The sequence below is a fragment of the Podarcis bocagei genome (genome assembly GCF_964188305.1).
Source record: "Podarcis bocagei genome assembly, chromosome: 5".
NCBI lineage: Eukaryota > Metazoa > Chordata > Lepidosauria > Squamata > Lacertidae > Podarcis > Podarcis bocagei.
Window position 1 is genome coordinate 100,315,952 of NC_138129.1, and position 23,580 is coordinate 100,339,531.

The 23,580-nt window shown below is 44.1% G+C and overlaps 2 protein-coding genes across 7 annotated transcripts in view; one reads left to right on the top strand and one right to left on the bottom strand.

Moving 5' to 3' along the window:
- The window catches only part of RGSL1 (regulator of G protein signaling like 1), a 50,873-nt gene extending 42,582 nt beyond the window's left edge, over nt 1-8,291 (top strand). For 4 of the 6 annotated variants that reach the window (XM_081193284.1, XM_081193285.1, XM_081193281.1 and 1 more), the window contains 6 exons: nt 67-191; nt 709-824; nt 2,509-2,601; nt 4,250-4,313; nt 5,193-5,314; nt 7,736-8,291. In XM_081193284.1, coding sequence (XP_081049410.1) covers nt 67-191; nt 709-824; nt 2,509-2,601; nt 4,250-4,313; nt 5,193-5,229 — 435 coding nt within the window. In that variant the 3' untranslated portion in view covers nt 5,230-5,314; nt 7,736-8,291. The remainder of the gene's footprint in view (nt 1-66; nt 192-708; nt 825-2,508; nt 2,602-4,249; nt 4,314-5,192; nt 5,315-7,735) is intronic. The other 2 variants (XM_081193282.1, XM_081193283.1) reach the window with 2 other exon arrangements.
- Nucleotides 7,698-22,608, bottom strand: RNASEL (ribonuclease L). Its single transcript, XM_081193295.1, has 7 exons — nt 22,391-22,608; nt 19,415-21,143; nt 17,254-17,342; nt 13,616-13,818; nt 9,705-9,840; nt 8,816-8,964; nt 7,698-8,322 (listed from the first exon to the last, which is right to left on the bottom strand). Exons 2-7 carry the CDS (start codon nt 20,826-20,828, stop codon nt 8,184-8,186), a joined length of 2,130 nt encoding a protein of 709 aa, XP_081049421.1. The 5' UTR covers nt 20,829-21,143; nt 22,391-22,608; the 3' UTR covers nt 7,698-8,183.
- Between the last annotated feature and the right edge of the window lie 972 nt (nt 22,609-23,580).

The window sequence follows — 23,580 nt, forward strand, 5'->3', positions numbered from 1 at the left end:
GTTTTTAATTGAAGGTTGATGTAGTTGTCATCTGCTTCCTGATATGGCCTCTTCTTCTGTGTCCAGGTCAACCTCACAGATGCACAGGTCATTCAGATCCGAAATTTTATTGCTGAAGGTGTGCTGAACAGGATTCTTTATCATTCTGCTTTTATGAGTATCTTTCCAGTTTTATTATTCTACTGGAAGAAGTAAGTAGATTAGAAAGGCAAAATGTCTGCATTATTGTTATAATGGTAATGGGTGAAGCCATTGCGTGTAGATTATAAACAGATTCATTGAATCTGACCCAAAGTTGCCTTTGCAACTTAACAACAACATTTAAAAAATCAAATTCAAGAGGAGCCAAATTAGGGAGCAGATATCGGAGGATGAGGATTTAATTGGGATAAAACAATAGGTGTGATTATAATTTGCTAAGCTTATCATGGCCATTTTGCAAGTGCATGCTTTATGTGATAAATTAATCTGTGATGGCGTGACCATGCAAACACAAACAGCTATTATTCAGCCATTGCAAGCTGCAGCGACACCAGGGCTGGAAGAATGGCTCTGGGGCCAAATCAGCAGGGGCTCAATAAAGCTATAGCTGGTTTGGCAACTATTTTTGTCGTGCAGTCCCATCTTTTGTGACTGTCCCAGCCAGTAACAATGCCTTTGGTTGTCTCAGTTAAATACAGTATGCCAATGTCAACGCTATCCTTGCAGATATTGCACTTGGAGGGCAATGAGGGGCTTCAAAAAACCCAAGTCAGAGAAAACAGAACCTTCTCCTCCAGTGGTTACAACAAAACTAACTAGGAGGCCCAGCTGTTACACTGGTGGTAAGCACGAGTGTGCCGATTCTATGTGCTCTGTTGCATCTGTTACACCTTATGACATATGTATCTGACCAAAAAGTGTGTGTGAGTGTTTTTGCATGTTTGTCTTCATGTGCCCATATATTCCAATAATGCAGAATAAATACCATCTCTTGACATTTTAGATCATGTCATATTTAATTATATTGTTGCATGCCTCCCCACTCTGAGCAGTGTGAGACTCGTCTCACAAGACAATGGAAGAGTGAACCTTTGGAGGTGAAGTTGGAGAGTTACAGTGTCTGCTGTGGCTGTAGAGACCGATATGGGAGAGACATGTTTTGTTGCAGCTGGGGCAGATGAAGGCATCCAGCTGTGCTGCTGCAGATGCACCATGGCATTTATTCTTTTTGCGCTCGTCCCAAAACTACTGGTCGATTAAGGGAGGAGGGCCCACCCATTTGCTCTCTGGCACAGAACCACTTCCTTTGTTACCTTCACAACCCGTACTTAGGGGGCCATTGCCAATCCTTGGAGGATACAGGAATCCGAAGGGACCCAGGCACACAACCAAAACTCACAACACTATTATGAAGTATTTCAAAGTATCTGAAATGCTCTCTTGTTGAATTTGCTTAGCTCCATAGTTTCAATATACAGTCTCTTCCAATACACAGTTGCCCACTTATGACTAAGTCAGAATCCATGGTTAAAAATTCTAAGTTCTTTGAAAATTGGATGACAACCTTGTGGGAGAGTGGCTGAAGCAGCAGACAAGGCAGTGGAAGGACTCACAACCCCTGTCAGCAGAGAGGCAGGTCTGTGGCAAAGGTTTCTTCCTCCCCCCATGGGAGTGGAAAGCTCCATCACTGTTGGCGACCCACGGCTGATGTTCCTTGGATGGTGTGGGCTGAACTGGGACATGTCAGGGTCGTGGTTCTCCTTGATCCCTAAGCCCCTCCCTGCCCTGACAGGCCACTAAACAGGTCCTGGCGCTGATGTGGCCAGCGTGAGGGGCAGAGTGAGTAGGGAGAGTAAAGGGAAGGGAAGGAAGGGAAAGGAAAAAAGAAGGAAAGCCACCTTCTGAGCCTCCCATCGTGGCCACAGCAAGCTAATGGGTGCTATGATATTCCACAGAATCTTATCTCACCTTTCTAGCCCCCTTTGCCCATTGCTCTGTAAGTTGCTTTGGGTTGCCTTGAGCAAGATAAAGTCACTAACCAATGTAACTTGTATTATTATTATTATTATTATTATTATTATTATTATTATTATTATTATTATTATTATTTATTGAAATCAAAATCATTTTTTCTCCAGGAGTCTTCAAGCTGGCAACCTTGTGCAATTAGTTTGTTGAGCAGTTTCAGGCTCGCTGAGAAGTTACATATAGCTCAAGTCTTGAGGCTTAAGATGCATGATGATGCCACATAAGCATTCATTGACAGAAAAACTATTCAGAAGTTAGCCAGCCAAAAATGCCTTGAGCACATGTCAAGTAATTATTAAGTGTCTATTCCATCAAGGGAATGGAATTCTGGCTTCTGAACAGTTTTCTTTAAAGTATTCTCTGTGCTTTTAACAACCACAGAGATTTGCATCTATCCTATCTGGGGTAACCGGACCTTCTGAAAGGTGATTGGTGAGATTGGGAATCCTCTGGTGTAATATTATGTTTTGTCTTTTTTATTATTACAATTTCAAAAAGATTATCCAGTCATCAGGTATACTATACTCAGAGGCATTGAGCTACTCCTGCCACAGCCGAAGGAAGAAGCAGAAGAACTGCCTGCCGAGAAGTGTAAGTTACTGCAGGAGTGCAGTGTGGGAGCTGGTCTGATCTCCCACAGGGGCCCAAGAACCAGGGTGCTGTGTCCTGTTTTGCTGCTTGAGGCAAAATGGGAAGTGCCACCTTGCCCTGCCCTGCTGCCACTGGCACCACTTCTCTGCCTGCCTGACCACTTCCGCCACTGGTAGAGAAGCACTCTGCAAAAACTCGTGATTTCAGGTGTGATTTGGGCTGATACTAGTGCCACTTCTGTGGCAGGGGAGTTCTCGCAGAGCTGCCACCGTGGGGACTCTCCGGCTAAGGACCCTCATGGCCAGATCAATTGCCCAAGATACATGCATTGCAATCTTTGTGTATAATTTATCCTTATGAGCAATCCTGCAGCCATGCTGCAAGTGTTGGGGGATAAAACAAAAGTTGTTGAATTATCTCAGCACTTCAGGATATACATTATCTACCGCTTCCAGTTTGACCCAGAATTGGCTGGGTTACACGTTAGAGATAGTTCGGTGCCCGGGACATGCTGGCATGACTCAGCCTCATTGAGAGAATTAGCCTCAGGAACTGAACCCAAGACAAGTCTACCCAGACACTGGAATTCCCAACAGAAACCCAGCCATCTTTGTAACCTGCATTTCCAAGAACTTTGGACACTCAAGCTAAGATTGGTACTCAAAGTCTAACTCTTCTCCAAGGTGAAGTAAGGCTGGTGGACAGAGTGGCAGGGATGGGGTCCCTTACTAAATTCTCTCAGCTTCCGGACTGCAGCTGGTCAGGAAACAGAATATGAGCTGAGACACTAGGGCCCCTCCGAACATTATTATTATTTTATTGTGCAACAATGATGATTTGTGCTCATGACAGCATTGGCTTGCCCTCTCACACGCACAAAATCAGATGCAGGAGCCAGATGACTTGTGCAAGAGCACGAGAGCAAAGAACGAGCATCTTTTGGTCCAGCTCACTGGTGCATGCCACTGGTTCGTGCAACAGCACCGGACCAAAAAATGGGACATTCCAAGGTGCATTCAGAATCCAGGATAGCCTCTGTAATTCTGGGATGTCCCACGCAAATCGGGGTATGTATTGGGAGGATCACATGTGAATCCACTTTCAAGGCTATCTGGGACTGCAGATGTTTGGGGGCCGTCATTCGGCTTCAGAGCCAATCAGCACATATTCCATGCTTGCTTTCTTTTTTGCCTGGAACTTTTTTATACCACAAATGCTCCAGTTTATTTCTGTCCTCCTTTTGTTGTGCTATAGTCTCTCAGAATAGCAATAATGTGGTAGCATTATGCAAGCGGAACAAACCCAAGCAGAAGAAATCTGCCAATAGTGCCCTGTTACTGTGTCAAGCAGATGTTGCAGAATACACCCATAATAAGCCACCAGTCTGGAGGAGCAAAGATCCAGCCAAAGGGCCTGACCCTGACCCTATCCAGTCACAGCTTAATTCCACCCATTGAGTCACCACTACCACCCAATAAAATAGCTCAACGAGGAATTGCAGAATTATAAACAGACAAAATGCCTGATGGTTGTCTAGATAGCTCCTTCCTTGGTTGGGGTGGAAGGATGAAAAAACAGTCTTAGAACAGTTCAGCTGCCTCGTACGACTGCGTCAGATACAATATGCTGTCTCTTTTTCTACCCTCAGCTTCAGTGGGAAGTTTAGAAGCATTAAGAAAGTCTTCAACAACCCTAAGTGTGCCCCAGAGACGGTAGGTACCCAGGGAAACTAAAATCTTAGGGCACTAGCAAGTCAAAATTAGACATGTTTAAGTCACATTTGGAATACCAAGTTTAATCCTCCTGCTGAAATGAATGGGACCCAAGTGCTTAACTTGTGCAGAATTATACCCACTCAAGAGCAATACGAAAAAATGAGAAGCATGAACTGATTTTATGTTGATTGCAATATTAAATTGTTTGTGTCAAGAACAGTCACATATGCTTGACATAACCGCCATGATTAGAGAGGATTGTGGCACACAAGTTAAAGTAAATTATTGGCAACGAACTGGCTATTTCAGGTTACATCCACTATATACCTTTAAAGCACTCTTATGCCACTTTAACAGTTATGGCTTCCTCCAAAGATTCCTGGGAATTGTAGTTTGGGTGCTGAGAGTTGTTAGGAGACCCCTCACAGAGCTGATATTAAACTACACTTCCCAGGACTCTTTGTGGGAAGTCATGACAGTTACAGCGATATACGAGAGTGCTCTTAAGCTGTGTTTGCAACATACCTTTAAAGGAAACTCTTTCGAAGAATTCTGGGTGCTTGAAACTGTGATAATGTGTTTCAAATGTGCTTTATAGTGTTGGATATTGTTTGGTTTGTTACTGTCTCATATGTTTTTATACTTTAAACTGCCCTATGGTCCTTAGATGAAGAGTGGTATATAAATTAAATAAATATCTAAATAAAATTGAGTGTATGAGCTCAGTTACATGTTTAATACTGCTGTACAGCCAGGACATCGTGTTTGCATGTAATTGCAATTAATTGACTGCATATATGCCAAAAAGACTTCTAAGCTGTTGTTTCAGTTTACAGTTTATGAAGACTCTTCTTATTTATATATTCTTCTACACAGGACCTCATCTATAGGTGCTGGAAATAAACTGATATAACTTGATCTCACACTGTTCCCTGTCTGGGCATCATGGAAAAGATTATTCCAGGCATTTCTTGCTGGATGACAAAACTTCACTGCAGGTCAGGACTGAAGTCCTTTAACGAAACTGCATTGACTAGGTCACGGGGTTCTGTTGGGTGAGACGGGAGGGGTTCTCCATATTTGTCGATGAAGGGGTCAGCAGTGTTCTTATGTCCCTAAAGCAGAGATGAGGACCTCTGGCCTGATGGACTTCCAAATCTAGCCCAGCCATTTCCCCATTGCTGCTATAATTTCCTATCAGCAGAGCAGTGTGTGGGATTGGTGTGGGATGGTATCAACCAGTAGAGGTTTACACAAGCACTTTTAAATTTCTTTGCCTGTTCTAGTAAAATATGCAATTTGTAATGGTGAAGTTTTTCTCCTTCCATTTAAGTAAAAGAAACCTTAGATTTTAGATCCCCTTAGATCAAGTGGAGAGGTTTCAGAGTTTACATGTATGAATTAGAACAAGCATCGAAGGCCCAATCTTCATGGATTTAAGCTTGAATTGCAAAGAAAAGAGAAGTGTTATTTTAAGGGCATTTTTGAATATCTGTAATAGCAGTGTTGTCAATGCAGATTTTTTTTAATCCCTTAAGTTGTTTATAACAAGTAATTCAGTGTGTAGATCCCAGTAAATTGGTTCAAAACAGGTGCTCCCAGGGAATAAACCATCCACGCTGTCCAATAGTACCTCCCCCCCTTTGTGCACCAGGGGAGTCCTAATTTTGCCACACTCACTTAATGGGAGTTTTGCCTTCTCAGCCTGGGTGCCTTCCCTCTTAGAATTTCTTCCTTCACCCTGTCACAAGGTCACCACCCCACTGCCAATGCCCGTCATTCCATCACTCACCTTACTCTTTTGAAGTATCTCAGTGACATAAACTGACTGTCCTTGCCCAGTGCTCCAAAGCTGTCAGAAGCAAGGCAACAGCCTATAGGCAACAATTCAAAGTGTTGGCTCTGACCTTTAAAACCTTAAATGGCCCCAGCCCAGTATACCTGGACACTGAGGTTACAGGGAACCAGACACAGGGGCTTCTTGGTAGTGGCTCCCGCTCTGTGGAACACCCTCCCATCAGATGTCAAGGAAATAAACAACTATCTGACTTTTAGAAGACATCTGAAGGCAGCCCTGTTTAGGGAAGTTTTTAATGTTTGCCGTTTTATTGTGTTTTTAATATTCTGTTGGGAGCCACCCAGAGTGCCTGGGGAATCCCAGCCAGATTGGCGGGATATAAATAAATAAAAATTATTATTCTTAGAGGGACCAACACACAGTAGAGAGCAGATGAGACAGGCAGGTCATCTGAGCAGATGCCAGGACCCAGCATTCTTGGGCAACTGCCAGGGTCCCAGAACCCTAACAGATGCCTCCTAACTTACAGTGTGTGGTATGAACCTCCCTTTAAATTTCTAGCTGCCATTTTGATTCCCAACCCCACAGCCGTGCTACATTGTGGGAAATTAAAAGGGCTACCCAGGCACACATCTGTCTGGTCCTGCTCTGAGCACGGATGCAGCCCACTGTTACCACCAGGAAAGCCCATTAGAGCCCTCAGAGGGAGGAGGGAGGAGGGACGGTGCCCACCCATCATCTCAAGGGCCCTTGTAATTACACAGAGATCAGACACTTATCAAGCCAGTGGCGTAGCGTGGGTTGTCAGCACCCGGGGCAAGGCAAGTAATTTGCGCCCCCTAACCTGTGGATTTGCGCCCCCTAACCCCCAGATGTTGTGCCCAGTGCGGCCGGGCCCCCCCCCTGCACCCCCCACGCTACGCCACTGTATCAAGCTAACCTAGTGTTATTCTGAAGGGCAGCAAATTGGAGTCCTCTGAAGATGCCAAGACATCTAACTTATACCTCAACCCCGCCACCCCTCATTTCCTGGAACAGGCTTTAGGCCAGCCACCAGAAGTGGATTTAGGGGAGCATGACTGGTTTACCTGCACTGGGCACCGAGCCAAGAGGGGTGGAGGGGTGTTGCAGGAATGATAAACAATGGAAGATGAGAGGCAGGGAGGGGCAAATTTTGGTGTTGCTCAGGGTGCCATTGAAATTTTAAACTCCAAAGTCCACCATGACAGCCATGGTCCTTTCTGTAGTTCAACATGAATGTAGAATGTAGTTTTCTTTGGCAGGGATCTGTGTCAGACCCAAGAGGGGCCTTTTGCATCCACCTTGTTTTTGTGCAATGGCAATGGAAGCCCCATTAGTTGCAGCTATATTGCCAAGAATCTAAGCCCACCATAAGTTGCATTTGACATGGTTGATACCAAACTTGAAGTTGTAGACTGCCTTATTGCAGCTCTGCAGTGTGGAAATGCATGGAGATCTGAAGTAGCAACATTTCTGGGCAAGCACACTAAAGAGAACTGCTGTAGTTTGACTGCAGTTTCATTTGCATTTGTTGAGCAAACCAAGATCAAACAACTGCAGAATGTAATAGAAAGTATTTATTTTCTCTTTCCACTGGCAGAGCATAAAATTCAGGAAATTATACAACATCTGGATTGATGTTTTGCTGGTAGGTGAGAGAAAGCCTCAATTTCAAGCAAACAAGCTTCACAAATGCATAGACAATAAAAGCTCCCTTCTGCCAGCCACAACCTTTCTTTCTATCTCTTTATATTACATGTGCTGCAGCTTTCTTATTTGACTTTATCTGGTATCTTAGCTGAATGGGGCAAACTGAAGAAAGGCAGAAGAGTCACGTGCAAGAATCAACTGCTGCCGATTCTCATCGCAACTGAGAAGGGTTCTGAGCACTTGGAGAATATATATCATCCTGTGTTGCACAAATTCTGGCAAGATGAAAATGATTAATTCTGGAAAGAGGCTCAGAAAATGTTGCTAGCCTCTTAATTATTCTTACACCTTGAAACAGAAGAGAACTCTCATGAAGAATCTCTGTCTATTGGTCCCCATTATAGCTGAGAAGAATTCTGTGCATTCGGAAAATGTTTATCATATTGTATATTATGCAAAGTCCGGTAGACATAAGTTGTTAAATTTGGAAAAAGGTTCAGAAAATAGTCTTCTGGCTCCTTGATTATTTCCTTCACCCTGAAATAGAGGAAAATGTGAACCCTTTTAATACCAGTATGTAAGCAAGCAGTAGTTTAGATTTGTATTTTTAAAAAATAGAATGTGAATGTTGGTCTCTGAATTGGAGCAAATGCCAACCCATGGAAAACCCTATTGCTGTTTGCTCTGATCCAACATCAAAGCATGGGTTTTCCTGGGCATACTGCTGGGATAAAACAAATGCACTCAAACACGGCGCTTTAAAGCCGTGTTTTTGTGCCTAAAAATGCAGCACAAAAGGAAGCATGAATGAGTCCTCAGTTTAGCCCTTTGACTTGAAGCTGGTAGCTGAGGTGCAAAACTCCACTTGACCACTGGGTGGCCTTTTCAAAGGTGTGATTATCTAAGTCCGGATTCACATAGTACTGGTTTATAGAAGAGGAAGTACACTGCATAGAAATGGCCACTCAGTGTCTCCTCTGCAGAAGGCTAGGGACAGCTGCAAATCTAGAAAAAAAGAACTCTCACTTACTTCTCATCCTTCTCACTGAAGTGCTCCCCCATATTCCTGATCAGCTTCAGTAAATCTGTCACACAGTTTTCATAATCTTTATTGTTTTTCTTATTCTTTTTCTTGCTATTAAAGGGACCAACCATACAGTCCAATACATCCTTATCAATCTGAAAAAAGCACATGTCCCCTGTCATTAATCTGGGTCCATGAAGCCCACTCCTCACAATACCGTTTCCATGTAGACCTGCAAGCTGGCAGATTCCAAGTCACAAAAATATACAGTATACAAAAATATACAAAAAATAATACAGAAATATACATTTGACAGAATGGCATGAAGTATGACGTATGTTGGTTATTATAATACTATACTGGTTAATTTATTGAAACAGTTTCCATTTATATTGCTTGGCAGATTTTGCAATACAGTCATACCTTGGCTCCCGAACACCTTGGGAGTTGAACATTCCAGCTCCCAAATGATCGAAAACCAAAAGTGAGTGTTCCAGTTTTCGAACCTTCTTTTGGAAGCCAAATGTCCAGCAGGGCTTCTGCAGCTTCCGATTGGCTTCAGGAACTTCCTGCAGCCAATCAGAAGCCGCACTTCAGAAGTTGAATGGACTTCCGGAACAGATTCTGTTTGACTTCCGAGGTACAACTGTGTTTAAAATCTGATCTAACGGCAAATCATTTCACAGACATAGGAATGGTTTTGCAGGACCAGGTATACATATTGTAAAGACGTGAATCAGACCTAAGCTGTTTGTTTTGCACTTAGGTTGCCCTCATGCCTTTGAGAAGTGATGAATCACTGGCACTGACAATGCAGAAGGAAAAGAGGTCAAATGTGGCAGTTCAAATCAACACAGCTGAAGCTTTCATACGGAGGCTGCAAGAGATAACTGACCTTTTCAGTCCAGTCCTTGAAAGGATCTTCCTCACTATTCAGAGCCTTCAGAATTTCACTAGTGCTGTTATGGTGCCGAGTGTTGCGTGTCTTTATATCGCTCTCATTCCCAACGTCTCTTAAGACCCTGTATCTCCTGGCAAACAAAAGGCAATTACTAAGAACCCAAAGAGCCAAGGTGACCATATGCATAGGCGCCGACTCCATGGGGCTTGAGGGGGCCCGAGCCCCCTCAAAAATTCGTTTGGGGGGGCTCAGCCCCCCCAATAATCTCGGGCGGCGGTGGGCGCGTCCGCGGCTTTTATAGGGCGCCCGGCGCGCACCAGCTCGATAACGGGCACCGGCGCGGCGGGGGGCGCCGGGCCGGGGGAGGGGGGCGGCCGGCCTGTCTCCTTGGCAACCCCATTGAGCAGCGCCGGCTCCCCCGGGAGGGCCATCCCCCCGCGCCGCCGATCGCCAACACCGCCGACGCTGTGGCTGCCCGAGCCCGAGCCTGAGCCCGAGCCCGACCCGAAGCCCGAGCCCGAGCCTGAGCCCGAGCCCAAGCCCGTCAGTCAGTCAGTCAGGAAGGAAGGAAGGAGAAATGGGGAGGGAGACGAGGGAGGAAAATTGCGCGCAGGGTGAAGAAAGGAGAAGGGCGAACGAGACGAGCTTCCAACCCAAAAAAGGGCTGGAAGACTGGGAGGATGCAGGATCGGGAAAGAAAGCGACGCCTTCCCCGCCCGCGACGTCGCCCGCTTGTCATTGGCAGCGCAGCGGGCGCCCAGAGGGGCTGGGCACCGGCGCAGGGCCGCTCCGCAGCCGCGGAGGACAGCTGCGCGGCTAGCAAGGTGTGCCGCGTAGAGCGCGGCCCTTGTGTGGCCCGGTGGCCAGGCAAGCTCGGGCGGGGACCCCCATGCGAATCTAAGACGGGAGAAGAGGGCAGAGCAAAGGGGGTCCCTTCCCCAACCTCCGGCTCTGAGACTTCCCTGAGCCCCAGAAAAGCGAAAGGATTTTCTCTTCTTCTTTTTTTATAAATATTTTATTAAGGTTTCAAATACAAAGTTAGAAACATACACTGAAGAAAAAAGTAAAAGAACAAGAAAAAGAAAAAAAGAAAAAGAAGAAAAGAAAACCAACCATTCAACACATTTTTTATATAACTAACTGGACTTCCTCGCATCTCCCTTACCCTGCATTCTTTATAATAAAGATATCAGCAAATTATTACCTTGTTTCGTACCTTATTTTGTACTTTTCAAATACTATACCTCTAAATTTAACATACTTTTCATCAGTTACTTATATCTTAAATTAAACATAGTATTACCTTAGATTTTGACCTTTTCTTACTTAAAATATAATTTCCTGTTCCCCAAATCTAATTGCTGAAGCTATAGTTTCCGAATCGTGTAAATTTTTAACATTCATACAACTTATATTGTTTTTGTAAATAGTCCTTAAATTTTTTCCAGTCCTCTTCCGTTGTTTCTTCTCCCAAATCTCGGATTCTGCCAGTCATTTCAGCCAGTTCCATGTAGTCCATCAATTGCGTCTGCCACTCTTCCAGTGTGGGCAAATCTTGTGTCTTCCAATATTTTGCGATAAGTATTCTTGCTGCTGTAGTTGCATACATAAAGAAAGTTCTATCCTTCTTTAACACTTTCTGGCCAACAATGCCCAAGAGGAAGGCCTCTGGTTTCTTGGGAAAGGTATACTTAAATACCTTTTTTAACTCATTATAGATCATTTCTCAGAAGGTCTTCACTTTTGGACAAGTCCACCAGAGGTGAAAGAATGTCCCTTCAGCCTCCTTACATTTCCAACATTTATTATCAGACAGGTGATATATTTTTGCAAGCTTGACTGGGGTCATGTACCACCTATAAATCATTTTCATAATATTTTCCTTCAAGGCATTACATGCCGTGAATTTCATTCCGGTGGTCCATAACCTTTCCCAGTCCTCAAACATGATGTTATACCCAATATCCTGAGCCCATTTTATCATGGCTGATTTGACTGTCTCATCCTGAGTGATTTTCTCTTCAACCTGCCCTCCATCCTCTTGCAGAAAACTCTTTGCCTGCCCTGCCCGTATCTCGTTTTTGCTTTTTAATTCCACACACGCACCCTTCGGACTTCGTGGCAATCGGGCGCGCGGGTGCGTTTCCTAAGAGAGTGAGGACCCCCGCCTCCTCCCCACCTGCTCCCTCGCCAGCCAGCCAGCCGCGCGCCCTAGCCGGAGAGCCCCGGCCGTCCCCGTCGCGCAATCGGCTGGATCTCCCTTCAGCAGGCCGTGCTCACAACTCGGCCCAGGGACCCCCAGCAGCGGATCTCCGGCTCAGCTGAAGAATCCAGCAACAAGCCCCCTCCTCCCCAATCGCTCCGCCGAAATACGCTCCAAAACCCCCCAGATAGGCCGCCGGCCGCCAAGTCTAGTGGCGCCCTGAGCGAGGGTCTCTCCCCAACACCGCCACCTCGAACTGCGTTCTCCCGGCTACCCGAGCGAACCAGCGGCAGGACCCCGGTATGGGCCCCCCCAATATTTTTTATAAGTCGGCGCCCCTGACCATATGGTAAGGCTGGTCTCAGAGACTGGGAAAGGACAGAGCACATGCTTGGTCCCAGCTTCAACACCTGCCATCGCCAGTTAAAAGGACCCAGTAGCAGGCAATGAGACCCTGGAGCCAGGCAGACAACGCCAAGACATAGACAAATAGTCTGACCTAGAATGAAGCCGCTTCCTTTGCTCTCCTGGGGCAGGTATACTGCACCCATTAACTCCTGTCATATGCAAGGAAGGGGCATCCTTGCTCTGCAAGCTGCCTTTTATAACAAAACTCTGATTTTGCCTTTCCTCTCCCTGACACATTACCATCTAATGCAGTGTGGCTAATCTGTGGCTCTCCAGATGTGGCATTATTATTGTGGCTGTGCAAAACCAATTTGAAATGTGTGTTTCTGCCTGTTAAAGTCTCTTGAGAGTTTTTGTTAGGCATGAGGGTGGATTTTCAGAGCCCTAAATAGTAGTGTAGAATCAGACATTGATCCCTTAAATCTTAGTGCATGGATTTCAGTGCCAGTTGCACATCACATAGTTCATATTCAACATTTGGTATCTGATGGCTAACAATGACAAATAATATCAATACTGCATCAATGTGCTGTCATATCTGCAGCAAACTCACTATCCAAAGTTCACTGCAGTTATTTACTGAAATATATATACAGTCAAATCTCGGTTCTCGAATGGCTCCATAGTCAAATGTTTCGGCTCCCTAATGCCAAAAACCCAGAAGTAAATGCTCCTGTTTTCGAATGTTCCTTGGAACTTGAACGTCAAACGCGGCTTCTGCTTGAGTGCAAAAAGCTCTTGCAACCAAACGGAAGCTGCAACTTGGCTGTCAAACATTTCGGAAGTCGAATAGTCTTCCAGAACAGATGCAGACGAAAGCTCATACCAATAAGGTGCTACTGGAAGGTATTTTTTTACTTTGTTTCGACTACGGCAGACCAACACGGCTACCGACCTGTAACCAGAATGGATTACATTTGACAACCGAGGTTTGACTGCATTATTTTTATCTTACATTAATGATTAGCCATGTGGTTTTCACAGGAGGGACAACAACCCAGACCTGAACATTCATTATATTTTAAACAACATGACAAAGCACATGACAGTCTATAAGCAACAAAGACATATAAAGCAGCGTAATCTAATTCTGAGCTTCAATTCTGAAGGCAAAACTTAAGATTTCAAAAAATAGAAATGAATGGGTTAAAACATTTTCCCAAAATGTCATTCTAATCCTACTTGCAAAGTTTCTTCTTCCATGCTGTTGTAGTAACAGGGCAAATCAAACTGAGGAAGGTAGAATGATAAGAATGGATAGTTGCTAAGTTTCCTGTATTTATTTAGTACTTACACCTTCTTGCTCCAGAAATAAGGATGGTAGATCAACTGTCCCAGTTGCTCAGTGACTGGGATGTTTTCATCAGGAGATTCCAGTCTTGCTCTGAGGTCTTCTATTTCAAAGTAATCATCTACATCCTTCGGACACTGCGCAGGCAAGGCTTCAAAGCAGATTGTCCCCCTCATAGCAACATATAGGGCTAGACGTCTGAGAGCCTACATGCGAGAACAAATGGCAATACGATTTCACAACACAGAATGTCATTCTTGGGCAAGTAGACTGGAATCACACTTTTATCCTTTGTGCCTGGGCTTAGTTCTTGCCGAGATGCTAAAAATCTGTGTCTGGGCTGTGTCAGTTTAAATTGCAAGTGATGCAATCACATGACATAATGTTTCTACACACAAACACACCCCTTGCATGTAGAAACCTACCTAAAATGTTAGAGAATAGGATTATACTACAGCTTGTTCAGTATCTCTATGTTTTGCCCTATAGACTAAATAGCAGATGGAGGTAATTTCAACCTGAGAAAAAAATGTTGGAGGAATGTTTAGATACCATTCCCCGGCACACACTGGTTCTTCACCACTATGGTCCTGATCAGATTCCCACCACCACGACTGGAATCAAATTTGGTCCTTAGAAACACAGGGCTGCACTGACAGGTTATTAAATTCTCTAATCTACAGTCGTACTTTGGATCTTGAACGCCTTGGTACTTGGACATTTTGGCTCCCAAATGCTGCAAACCTGGAAGTGAGTGTCCCGGTTTGCGAACATTCTTTGGAACCCGAACGTCCGATGGGGCTTCCGCAGCTTCTGGTTGGCTGTAGGAGCTTCCTGCAGCTAATCAGAAGCTGTGCTTTGGTTTCCGAACATTTTGGAAGTCGGATGGACTTCCGGAATGGATTCCATTCAACTTCCAGGTTACAACTATACTGGGGTTATACAGGAAATTAAAAATTTCACAAAAACAATGACACTGTTACCAGAAAGAACTCCTGGGACCAGAACTAGCAATTAACATTCTTACTGATGTCAATTTATTCTTGAATAAATTTGAACCATACACCTGATATACTCATTTTCAGGATCTACCATATTCACGTGACTTTAATTTGTTTTAAAATGTTTCCAATAATACAGTATTGTATTTAAAACTGTTGTACTCCACCCTGGCACCTTTTGGTGAAGGGCTGGTAAGAAATCAAATAAATAAATAAATACAAATTGAACCGGGCAAAGTTTGGGTAAACTCATTGGAATTATTGATCTTAGGTTAGCCAGATTTCAATGGGGCTACTCTGAGTAGGACAAACATTCAACCCAATTCTATGTTATGGTTAAGCATAAAAGTATATTGTGCGCAGGAGACTTCCGGGTTAGCGCCTCCGGCAATGGCGGATTTCCTCTGACCAGGAGGAATCCGTTTCGTGAGAACTAGGGTCTGGACCGCCGTGGCGAGGCGGAGACCCACTAAAAACCACAGGCGGGAGAAGCCTGTGGACGTGGAATTCGGCTGGCACCTTTTGCGCCTCCCCTACTCGCGGGGAAACCCAGTTTTGAGGATCTGGAGCGACGTGGGGTGAATGGCGCGGTGCTTCGAATCGACTGCTCTTTTCACGGAGTGAAGCCGCATTGCTGTTGCCGGAGAGCGCTGACTTTTTCCTGTGGACAATTGAATTTTAAACAACTGCCCGTGAGTAGAACGGAAAATTGGATTAAGAAACTTTTTAATTTGGTACTGAAGTGGGAAGGTCTAAACAGGAAGTCCGCCTTCCGCTTTTGTAAATAGATTGAAGCAAAGACATTGCAAGCTAGAGTCTGGAAAGTCATTTGTAAAGGACTAAATTTCCATCAGCTAAAATCACTAAACCCCCCTTGGAAGCAGGAGAAGAGGGGGGAATCTTTTTAGACTGTTTAAACCTGCAGAAGAGAAAGTAAAGAAAGATAAATTTCCACCGTCTTGATCCTGGGAGCACGGTGTCAGAGACAGACACTTTGGGGAAGTTCATTGACTGTGGATAAAACGTTTTTGACAGATAGTTAAAAAAGAGAAACATATTGATTCCAATGTTCCCTTTTGCACTTAAAAGGAACAAAATATCTGGAAAACGAAAGGAACTTTGTTGCTAGATCTGCTTTTAAAAAGACGGATACAAATAGAAATTGTTTCCTCTAGAGGGAGCTTGTGAAACTGTTGCTGGAGTCGATCTGGGGAATTCTACAGCTGTAGAGATAAAAGATCGTGGGAATTAGACACCAACCTTGAACAAGAATGTGCCCAGAAGAAGCTTTAGTGCTTGCTTTTTGCAAGACAAGTGCTTTACTGGAACAGCTACATGAGAAGATGGATTTGATGACTGTTGCAGTTGGAAATTTTGGACAAACAGTGAATACTTATATAGAAACCACTCCGGAATTAATCCAGGAATGTGCTTTGACAGAGCAAGTGGTGAAGAAGATAAAGGTACCAGAAATGGAGAGAGCTGCGGCCTTGCAGGAACATAAGTTGCTGTCTTTGACGACTGAATCTGGAGAAAGTCAGATTTGGAGAGATGGAGTACTGTTTGGTCTGGAGATGGGAAGTTGGATAGATCCCCCTATGCAGGGATGTTTTGACTTTTCGGATCTGGCTTTGGGCCAGGGGGAGTTTGGAGTTGTGGGGGCCCTTAACCTTGGAGGGACTTTGAAACATGCCTTCAAATATCTTTTGGATTTCAGTGTCGACTATGGAGAATGGGCTGACTTGTTGAGAAGGGATAAAGATATTGTCAAGTTGGAGTCTCCCCGAGAGAAAGGAAGTAAATTAAGAATAAGATCAGCAGAAGATAAAGTAAAGTGCAGATATAAACATGAAGAAGACCTGCAGAAGGGACATGGAAAAGACTTAAGAGCCTCGGATAGAAGGTCACCAGGTTGATGGACTAGATGGATGGGACAGAAAGGACTGACAAAACCCGAGACCAGGAAGAAGAGACGACGGATGAAGATTGGAAGAAAGTTTTAAAAATTCATTTAGAAAATCATTGTAAAATTAATGAGTATTAGAAAAATGTTGGAATGAAACTATTTGGCTTTAGTAGAAATGTTAAAAAGAATTATGTATAAATATGTTTAGTTAAAAAGAATTAAGTATAAATAAGATCTAAGTTTTAAGCTTTAGGGTTTTTTATGGTAAGGTAAGGTTAAAATAGATTAAGGTAATTTAATGACAGAATATTGTGAAAGATGGAAAGGATTTGCTGAGATAATTAATAACTAGAATACAAAAAAGGGAGGTGTGAGGAGGTCAATGAAACAAGTTAATGAAAGATAAAGATTTGGGAATATTGGATTTGCTTTTAAATTCTTTGTTTATTTTTGTTTTTTGATTCTGGTGTATTGTGTGTGTGTGTGTTTTCTTACATTGTTTTTATTGACTTATATTGTTTAATCTCTTTTTTTGTCTACCTTTTTTCCTTTTCTTTTTTCGTGTTTTTTCTTTTCTTTTTCTGTAATTTTAAATTCTCAATAAATATCATTAAAAAATAAATAAATAAAAGTATATTGTGCACAAACACACAATACATTGCCTTAATGGTTGGGGATAATCATTCTGCAAATATAGAAGGCTGGGGAGGCAACTGCAGAGGAGGCTCACTTACCTGCAGATCTTCTGTGATGGTAAGATCTTCTTCATCATCTATTTTTCTGGACTTATCAAAATCTGCTAGAAAAACCTTGCCTGTGACATCTAGCAAAATAAATAAATACATAAGTGGAAGCAATCAAGCGGAATGGTTTTCACATCTTTGTGTATTGAATGCTTTGTGGGGAAAGAGCACATATTGGAAACTTTCAAGATTCAGCAAGAGCAGCCAATTCACCTGCTCACATGCAAACCTACGTGAAACTTCATGTCAGCGCCTGAGGCTCTTCTCTGCATATCCCTGCCTAAGGAGAGCCAGCTGGTGGTTGCTAGGGAGAAGGCCTTCTCAGCTGTTATACCCAGTTATAGAATGGCCTCCCTAGAGAGTCCACCTGATGCCTACTTTGTATTGCTGTTATGGTCAAATGAAGACATTTTCATTTCCCAAGGCTTTTTAGGGGCTTTTGATTTCTGTGAATTTTTGAGATTTTGACACTTTATTATTTTAAAACATCAAAGATGTGTCTGTGCCATGAACATTTTTATGGTACTGTTGACTAGTTTCACTTTATCTCTGCTGCTTTTAGCTTTTATGTTTTATTTGAAATGTATTGTTTTTATATTTCTGATGTTGAGGCGGCACAGAAGTATGATAAATAAATATTCACCTCAAGCACTAATATCACTCCAGGGACTCCCCACCCACCCCCACCCCCACGCTCAGTTACTGAAAGTCACAACGTGGCAATGTGACCTTTGATCCTAAAAAGATTTGCCACCCGAATGTAGATGCCAACAGAACTTAATTTTTTATCTGAATATGTAGGTCAGACACCCCCAAACTTGGCCCTCCAGATGTTTGGGGACTACAACTCCCATCATCCCTAGCTAACAGGACCAGTGGTCAGGGATGGTGGGAGTTTTGGTCCCAAAACTTTTGGAGGGCCGAGTTTGGGGATGCCTGGTGTAGGTTGTTCTCCAGGTAGAACCAGAATGACTTCTGTCTGAAACCATCCATCCATCTGCTTAGTCCTATGTTCCAGATTTGTTGAGGGGATATAATGCAGAGGAGAAATCATAATATTCGAAGTATTAGTGCATAATAAGTAAGTAAACAATGGAGATCTATTGGAGGGGCGGGCCACATTTCTGAAGCAGTAAAAAGGTGTAGTGAAATTATTCTCAAGATTTAGGATGGTGGCGTCAGCTTCCAGACGGCTTGATCTGGGAGCTGGGTGAGTAGAGTGCAGACTAGGATCACAGGAAGCTACCTTATATCTAGTCAGACCATTGGTCCCTCTGCACTCAACATTGTTTATGCTCAGATTGGCAGTGGCTCTCCGCAATGCCACACAGGAGTCTCTCCCAACCCTGCCTGGAGATGTTGGGGGTTGAACATAATTAACCTTTTGCCTGAAAAGCAGATATTCTATTCCTGAGCTGGAATCTCTCCTTCCTTAATAATAATAATAATTTTATTTATATCCCACCCTCCCCAGCCGAAGCCGGGCTCAGAGTGGCTAACAACAATAAAAGTAACAGTTTACATAAAATCAATTAACTGAAATACATTCTAAAATCAATTCATTCTAAAATCAATTCAGGATCAAATTAATGGCAACCATTGGGCTAGTGTTCTATGAGGAATTACCAAAGGAGGGGGTCAGACTGTGCCTTGCACCAGTGAGGCTGCTGGTTAGAAGAGAAAATTGCAGGGCACTATGATCACTACAGCTTAGAATATCCAAGGGTTTGGTATGTCACCAGAGAGTCAATCCCATATCACTCTCTGTAATAAATCTCCAATATCTGCTGCTGTTTTCTTTCAGCTTGTGTGTGAAACTATTCTTCTATGCTGCTCACATGCTTGCTGTTGGAACTGAATTTCTGACCCCTTGCAGATGATTGGCTAGCCAATTCCCACCCCCACCCCAGGTGTAGGGAACCTGTGGTGCTCTGGTTAGTGCTGGACTCCAAATCCCATCAGCTCCATGTTCCGAGATTATGGGACTTGCTAGCCAACGGTATCTTAAAGGACACAGATTCCCCATCCTTGGTTTACACCATAAAATTGAAAACCTGCTACTCCATATTTCTTTCGTTAAATTCTTTCAACTACACTTGGGTAATGGCTTGGGTTCCACTCGACAGACAGCCATATAAGAAAGAACACAAACCTATCAAAACGTTACTTGGGTGCAGATCTTGATGCCCAAATCCAAATGAGTGCAGTTCCTTCACTGCCTGAAATATTGTTTCAATAATAACATTACTTCTCATAGTTCCATTCTCAGTTCCTGCTGTCCTGAAGTATTCCTCAAGGTTTTTCTCACACAGGGAAAGGCACAAGTAGAGACAGCAGTTCTGCTCTTCCCATCCACAGAACTTCACCAGATGTTTGCTGGTACGGCACTTCTCAAGGCAGGTTTTTTCTCGTTCAGCATTTTCTGCGGTGGTGGGGAATATCTTCACAGCCACCTCTTCTCCATTGTAGAATCCTAGGTAGACACCTCCGTGGGAACTTCTCTGAATTCGGAAATCTGGAAACATGAAGATCTTGAGTTTTCCAATCATAGGACGATACTTTCCATAAAGATCTCGGAGCTTGGATTGCCAGTGTCTGCTAGCAGAGGTCCATTGTATTTCTGGCTGCCTTGGAGAAGACAATGCTCCATACTGGCGAAGAAGCCTTATCATTTCGTTGTTGTAATTCAGGCTGGCCATATCTATCAAGTTCCCAATGTCTGTTCTTGCTCCCTTTTCACACAATGTCTTCGCTATTTCATAATTTTCCATTTCCACTGCTGCCATAAGGGCTGTTTTGTTGTTTCTGTCAGCATCGTTCACGTCCACTTCTTCTTTTTCCAATATAGCCTTCACCAGGTCTAAGCTTTGCCTTTCAGCTGCTAGGATCAAAGTAGTTTTCCCAACTTCATCTCTCTTATTCACATCAGCCCCGTGTTTTAAGAGGAAAAGGGCAGCTGCCTCTTTGCCTTGGGGCTGATCCTTTTTAGTCACTGTGAGAGCATGGACCAATGCATTTCTCTCCCAGTTGTCGCAGATGTTCACATCAGCACCCAATTCTTCAACTAGGACTTTGACAACAGAGCAGTGACCATACCTGGCAGCATCCATCAGGGCTGTTTCTCCACCTTTATTCAGGGCCCTTTTATCCTCATCAGCCACATTTCTGGGCAAGTTAACATCTGCCCCACACTTATACAAAAACCTCAGGGCCTCTTCTCGCCCATATCCAGCAGCCTCTATGAATGCCGTGAAACCATTCAAATCACACTCATTGATGACCGACCCCTTCTGAAGGAAGAGCTTTAAAAGTTCAACATTGCCTGTTATCCCTGCTAGAATAAAGGGGGTAGCTCCGTTGTCCTTCCTAGCAAGTGGATCGGCTCCTCTGTCCAGCAGAAGGTGGGCAATTGCCTCTTCGTTCATTTGTACAGCACTGTGAAGGGCTGTCCATCCATCATTCACCTTTGAATTGATATCATTACCTTCTTCTATCAACTGCCGGACAGTCTCGATCGATCCTCTTCTTACTGCATCATTTAGCTGAAGGGCTTTATTAGCTGCCATTTCTTTTCTGTAGTGTTCTGACGCCTCTCCCAGTAGTCGTGATTACATTAGCTTTCTGCGAATATATTTCTACTGCAACACAAAAGCAACAGCTATGACATTATCAACTTAATAATGGAAGAGCTATTCACACAAAGAGTTATGGTGCCACAGGGCTGGATGCAAGACATAGCGTCTCTTGATTCAGTGGTTTTGGATAGTGAAGGCTCAAATAACAGAGGTGCTACATTGCGAAAAGTTAGTCACACTGCCTTTGTCACATGGATGTATGCATTTTAAAGGACTTATAGTTTTCCTTCTTCATATACACTCCACCTGTTTATCAAATAGAAAATGCCATGTTCAGTTAATATGTAAGGATAACACATCTATCAATAGCTAGATGTTCAGAAGCAATAAATAGGGCATAATCAGGAGCTTGTCTTCTATGTTGCGGCTGACCCAAAGCACTAGCTCCTGGGTGGTGGTGGCTGGTGCCCATCATGTTGATGCCCCCCACAGTATCTTCTGTGCCTCAGTGTAGGGTTACTCCACAGCAATGTTACACTGGGGCAGAGAGGTATTGTGGAAAGATTAAAAGGGCAGGAACCAGCAACGGTATTTCTTAGCTATGCCAGCTTGTGTTTTTCCTTTTTGCTGCTGCTGTGCCCACCTGTCACCACCAAGATAAGGTGAAGATGCTGGTAACCACATGATTTTAATATTTTATTTAACTTCCTACTGAAGATTTTGACAGATTTTTCTGTTAGCCAGGTGCTGTTGTGGGACAGTGGCACCTCCTCCTCTGGACTATACAGTAGTACAATTTTAATTGCATTTTTTTCCATGGGCATAGCCAGGATTTTTGTTAGGGCAGCAAAACTGACATGATTAGTTAGTTAGTCAAATATTTTTATTGTTTTACTTGATCTGGGTGAACAGCTGCGTGCCCCCCCCCGCCCCCTTGGCTATAGCCATGTTTCCTTCATGGTATTTAGTGGAACGTGGGTTCAGCGAGGTCACAAATCTCTTAACTAAAAATGGAAACAAACTGCAAATAGTTAATCAGGTGATTTAACGATGCTGCTGCTGCTGTTGCCAAAAATAGAGCCAAACATTAATAAATCAATAGTAGCGCACCAGGTTCATCCTTCTCATTAGGATTATTTGTCATTTTTATTTTAACGTAATCCTTTGTTATCTTAATTTTCTGTGTGCAATGCGGATGCTACTGTGGTTGATTTTAATGAGTCATTTTATAATTTCAAGCTTCCAGGTGTCCTATTTGCAACACCTTTCTTTACGATGTTGTGGGACGTAGGTAGAAAAAGAGAGACACGAAAGATTGAATGTTTGTCACGGCATCTTTCTGTCTGCTCGCTTAAAGAAGACGGATTTCCAGGAGGGGGGCGCGGAGTAATTCCCCCCCCGAAATGGGGGCAGGTGGGCCTCCCCCCCCCCAAATCCTGGCCACGCCCAGGAGGCCTTCCTTTCCCGGCCGCTTTTCCCTCCCTCGCCTGCGGGGCCAGGAAGCCCTCAGGCCAGCTACCTCCCGGCCCGCCCGCCCGCCCGCCCGCACTCACCGCCCGGCGGAGGGTCTCTCGCCCCCTTGGCTCGAAGAACGGAGAAGGGCGGAGACGTTTTTGTGAGGGAAGGAGGAACTCCTCGCCACAACAGTGCCTTTCCCCCTCTTGAATCCGGCGGGGCGAGGGCCGCCTGAGGAGGCGGAGGCGGAAACGCGCTTCAGGGGAGGGAGAAGCCGAGGCGGGGCGAGGCTCTTTTCGCCTCAGAAGGGGAGGCTTGGCGTGGAAAGGCTTCTCCTCATATCCTTGCGGGGGTCCCACTCTGGGCTGAAAATGTGCTTTGTCCAAACCTGGGCGCTTGTGTGAGAGAGGCTGGTGAAGAGCCTGCAGGATCGGGCCCCTGCCCAGCCAGATGCACAGCAGACCTCTGGCTTGGTTTATGACATTTCTGTGCCACTTCTCATTCACATGAATCACAAAGCGGCTTACAAACAATAAATTACAGCATAAAAGGACGTCACAGAAACACTGGTAAAGAATATAAATCTCCAGTAAAACAATTGTAATCTATAAAACCTCCCGCCAACCTAACAGTTCGAAAGCACACCCAAAAGTGCAAGTAGATCAATAGGTACCACTCTGGCGGGAAGGTAAACGGCGTTTCCGTGTGCTGCTCTGCTTTGCCAGAAGCGGCTTAGTCATGCTGGCCACATGACCCAGAAGCTGTACGCCGGCTCCTTCGGCCAATAAAGCAAGATGAGCACTGCAACCCCAGAATCATCTACGACTGGACCTAATGGTCAGGGGTCCCCTTTACCTTTTAATCTATAAAACACTATTAACAACACAGCTAAAAAAATAAGCTGAACAGCTTATTACAAGATAGTCATAAGACAAAGTCATAGGATTCATAAAGTACTACAGCATTCATAATCTATAAACAGTATTAACATTAACAAAGCGGCAACCAAAAAATAAACCTAGCGCTGTTGAATTCATACACACACACGCTCTCCCCACCCCATGACTCATAACACTGCATCGCCTTCTGCTGCGCAGCAAGTGAAGCAGGCTCAAAATACTTCACTGGGCCTGGGGAGGAAGTCAGCAAGCACAACAATGAGTAAAGGAGGTTTAAAATTTCCTGTGGTTCTCCAAGGATGACCAGCAGTTTCCCCCCCTGCTTTGAGGATTTTTGGGGTATAATTTTTATACAAATAAATATGCACTGTAATGGAAAAGGAAAAAGG

Excerpts from the sequence above, each read along its gene's own strand:
- RNASEL (XM_081193295.1), bottom strand. The coding sequence starts at position 20,828 with ATGGCAGCTAATAAAGCCCTTCAGCTAAATGATGCAGTAAGAAGAGGA. Across the intron at positions 17,343-19,414 it reads CCCAAGTAACGTTTTGATAG|ATGTCACAGGCAAGGTTTTT; the intron begins GTTTGTGTTCTT and ends TTATTTTGCTAG. Across the intron at positions 9,841-13,615 it reads TATTTCTGGAGCAAGAAGGT|GAGATACAGGGTCTTAAGAG; the intron begins GTAAGTACTAAA and ends TTTGTTTGCCAG.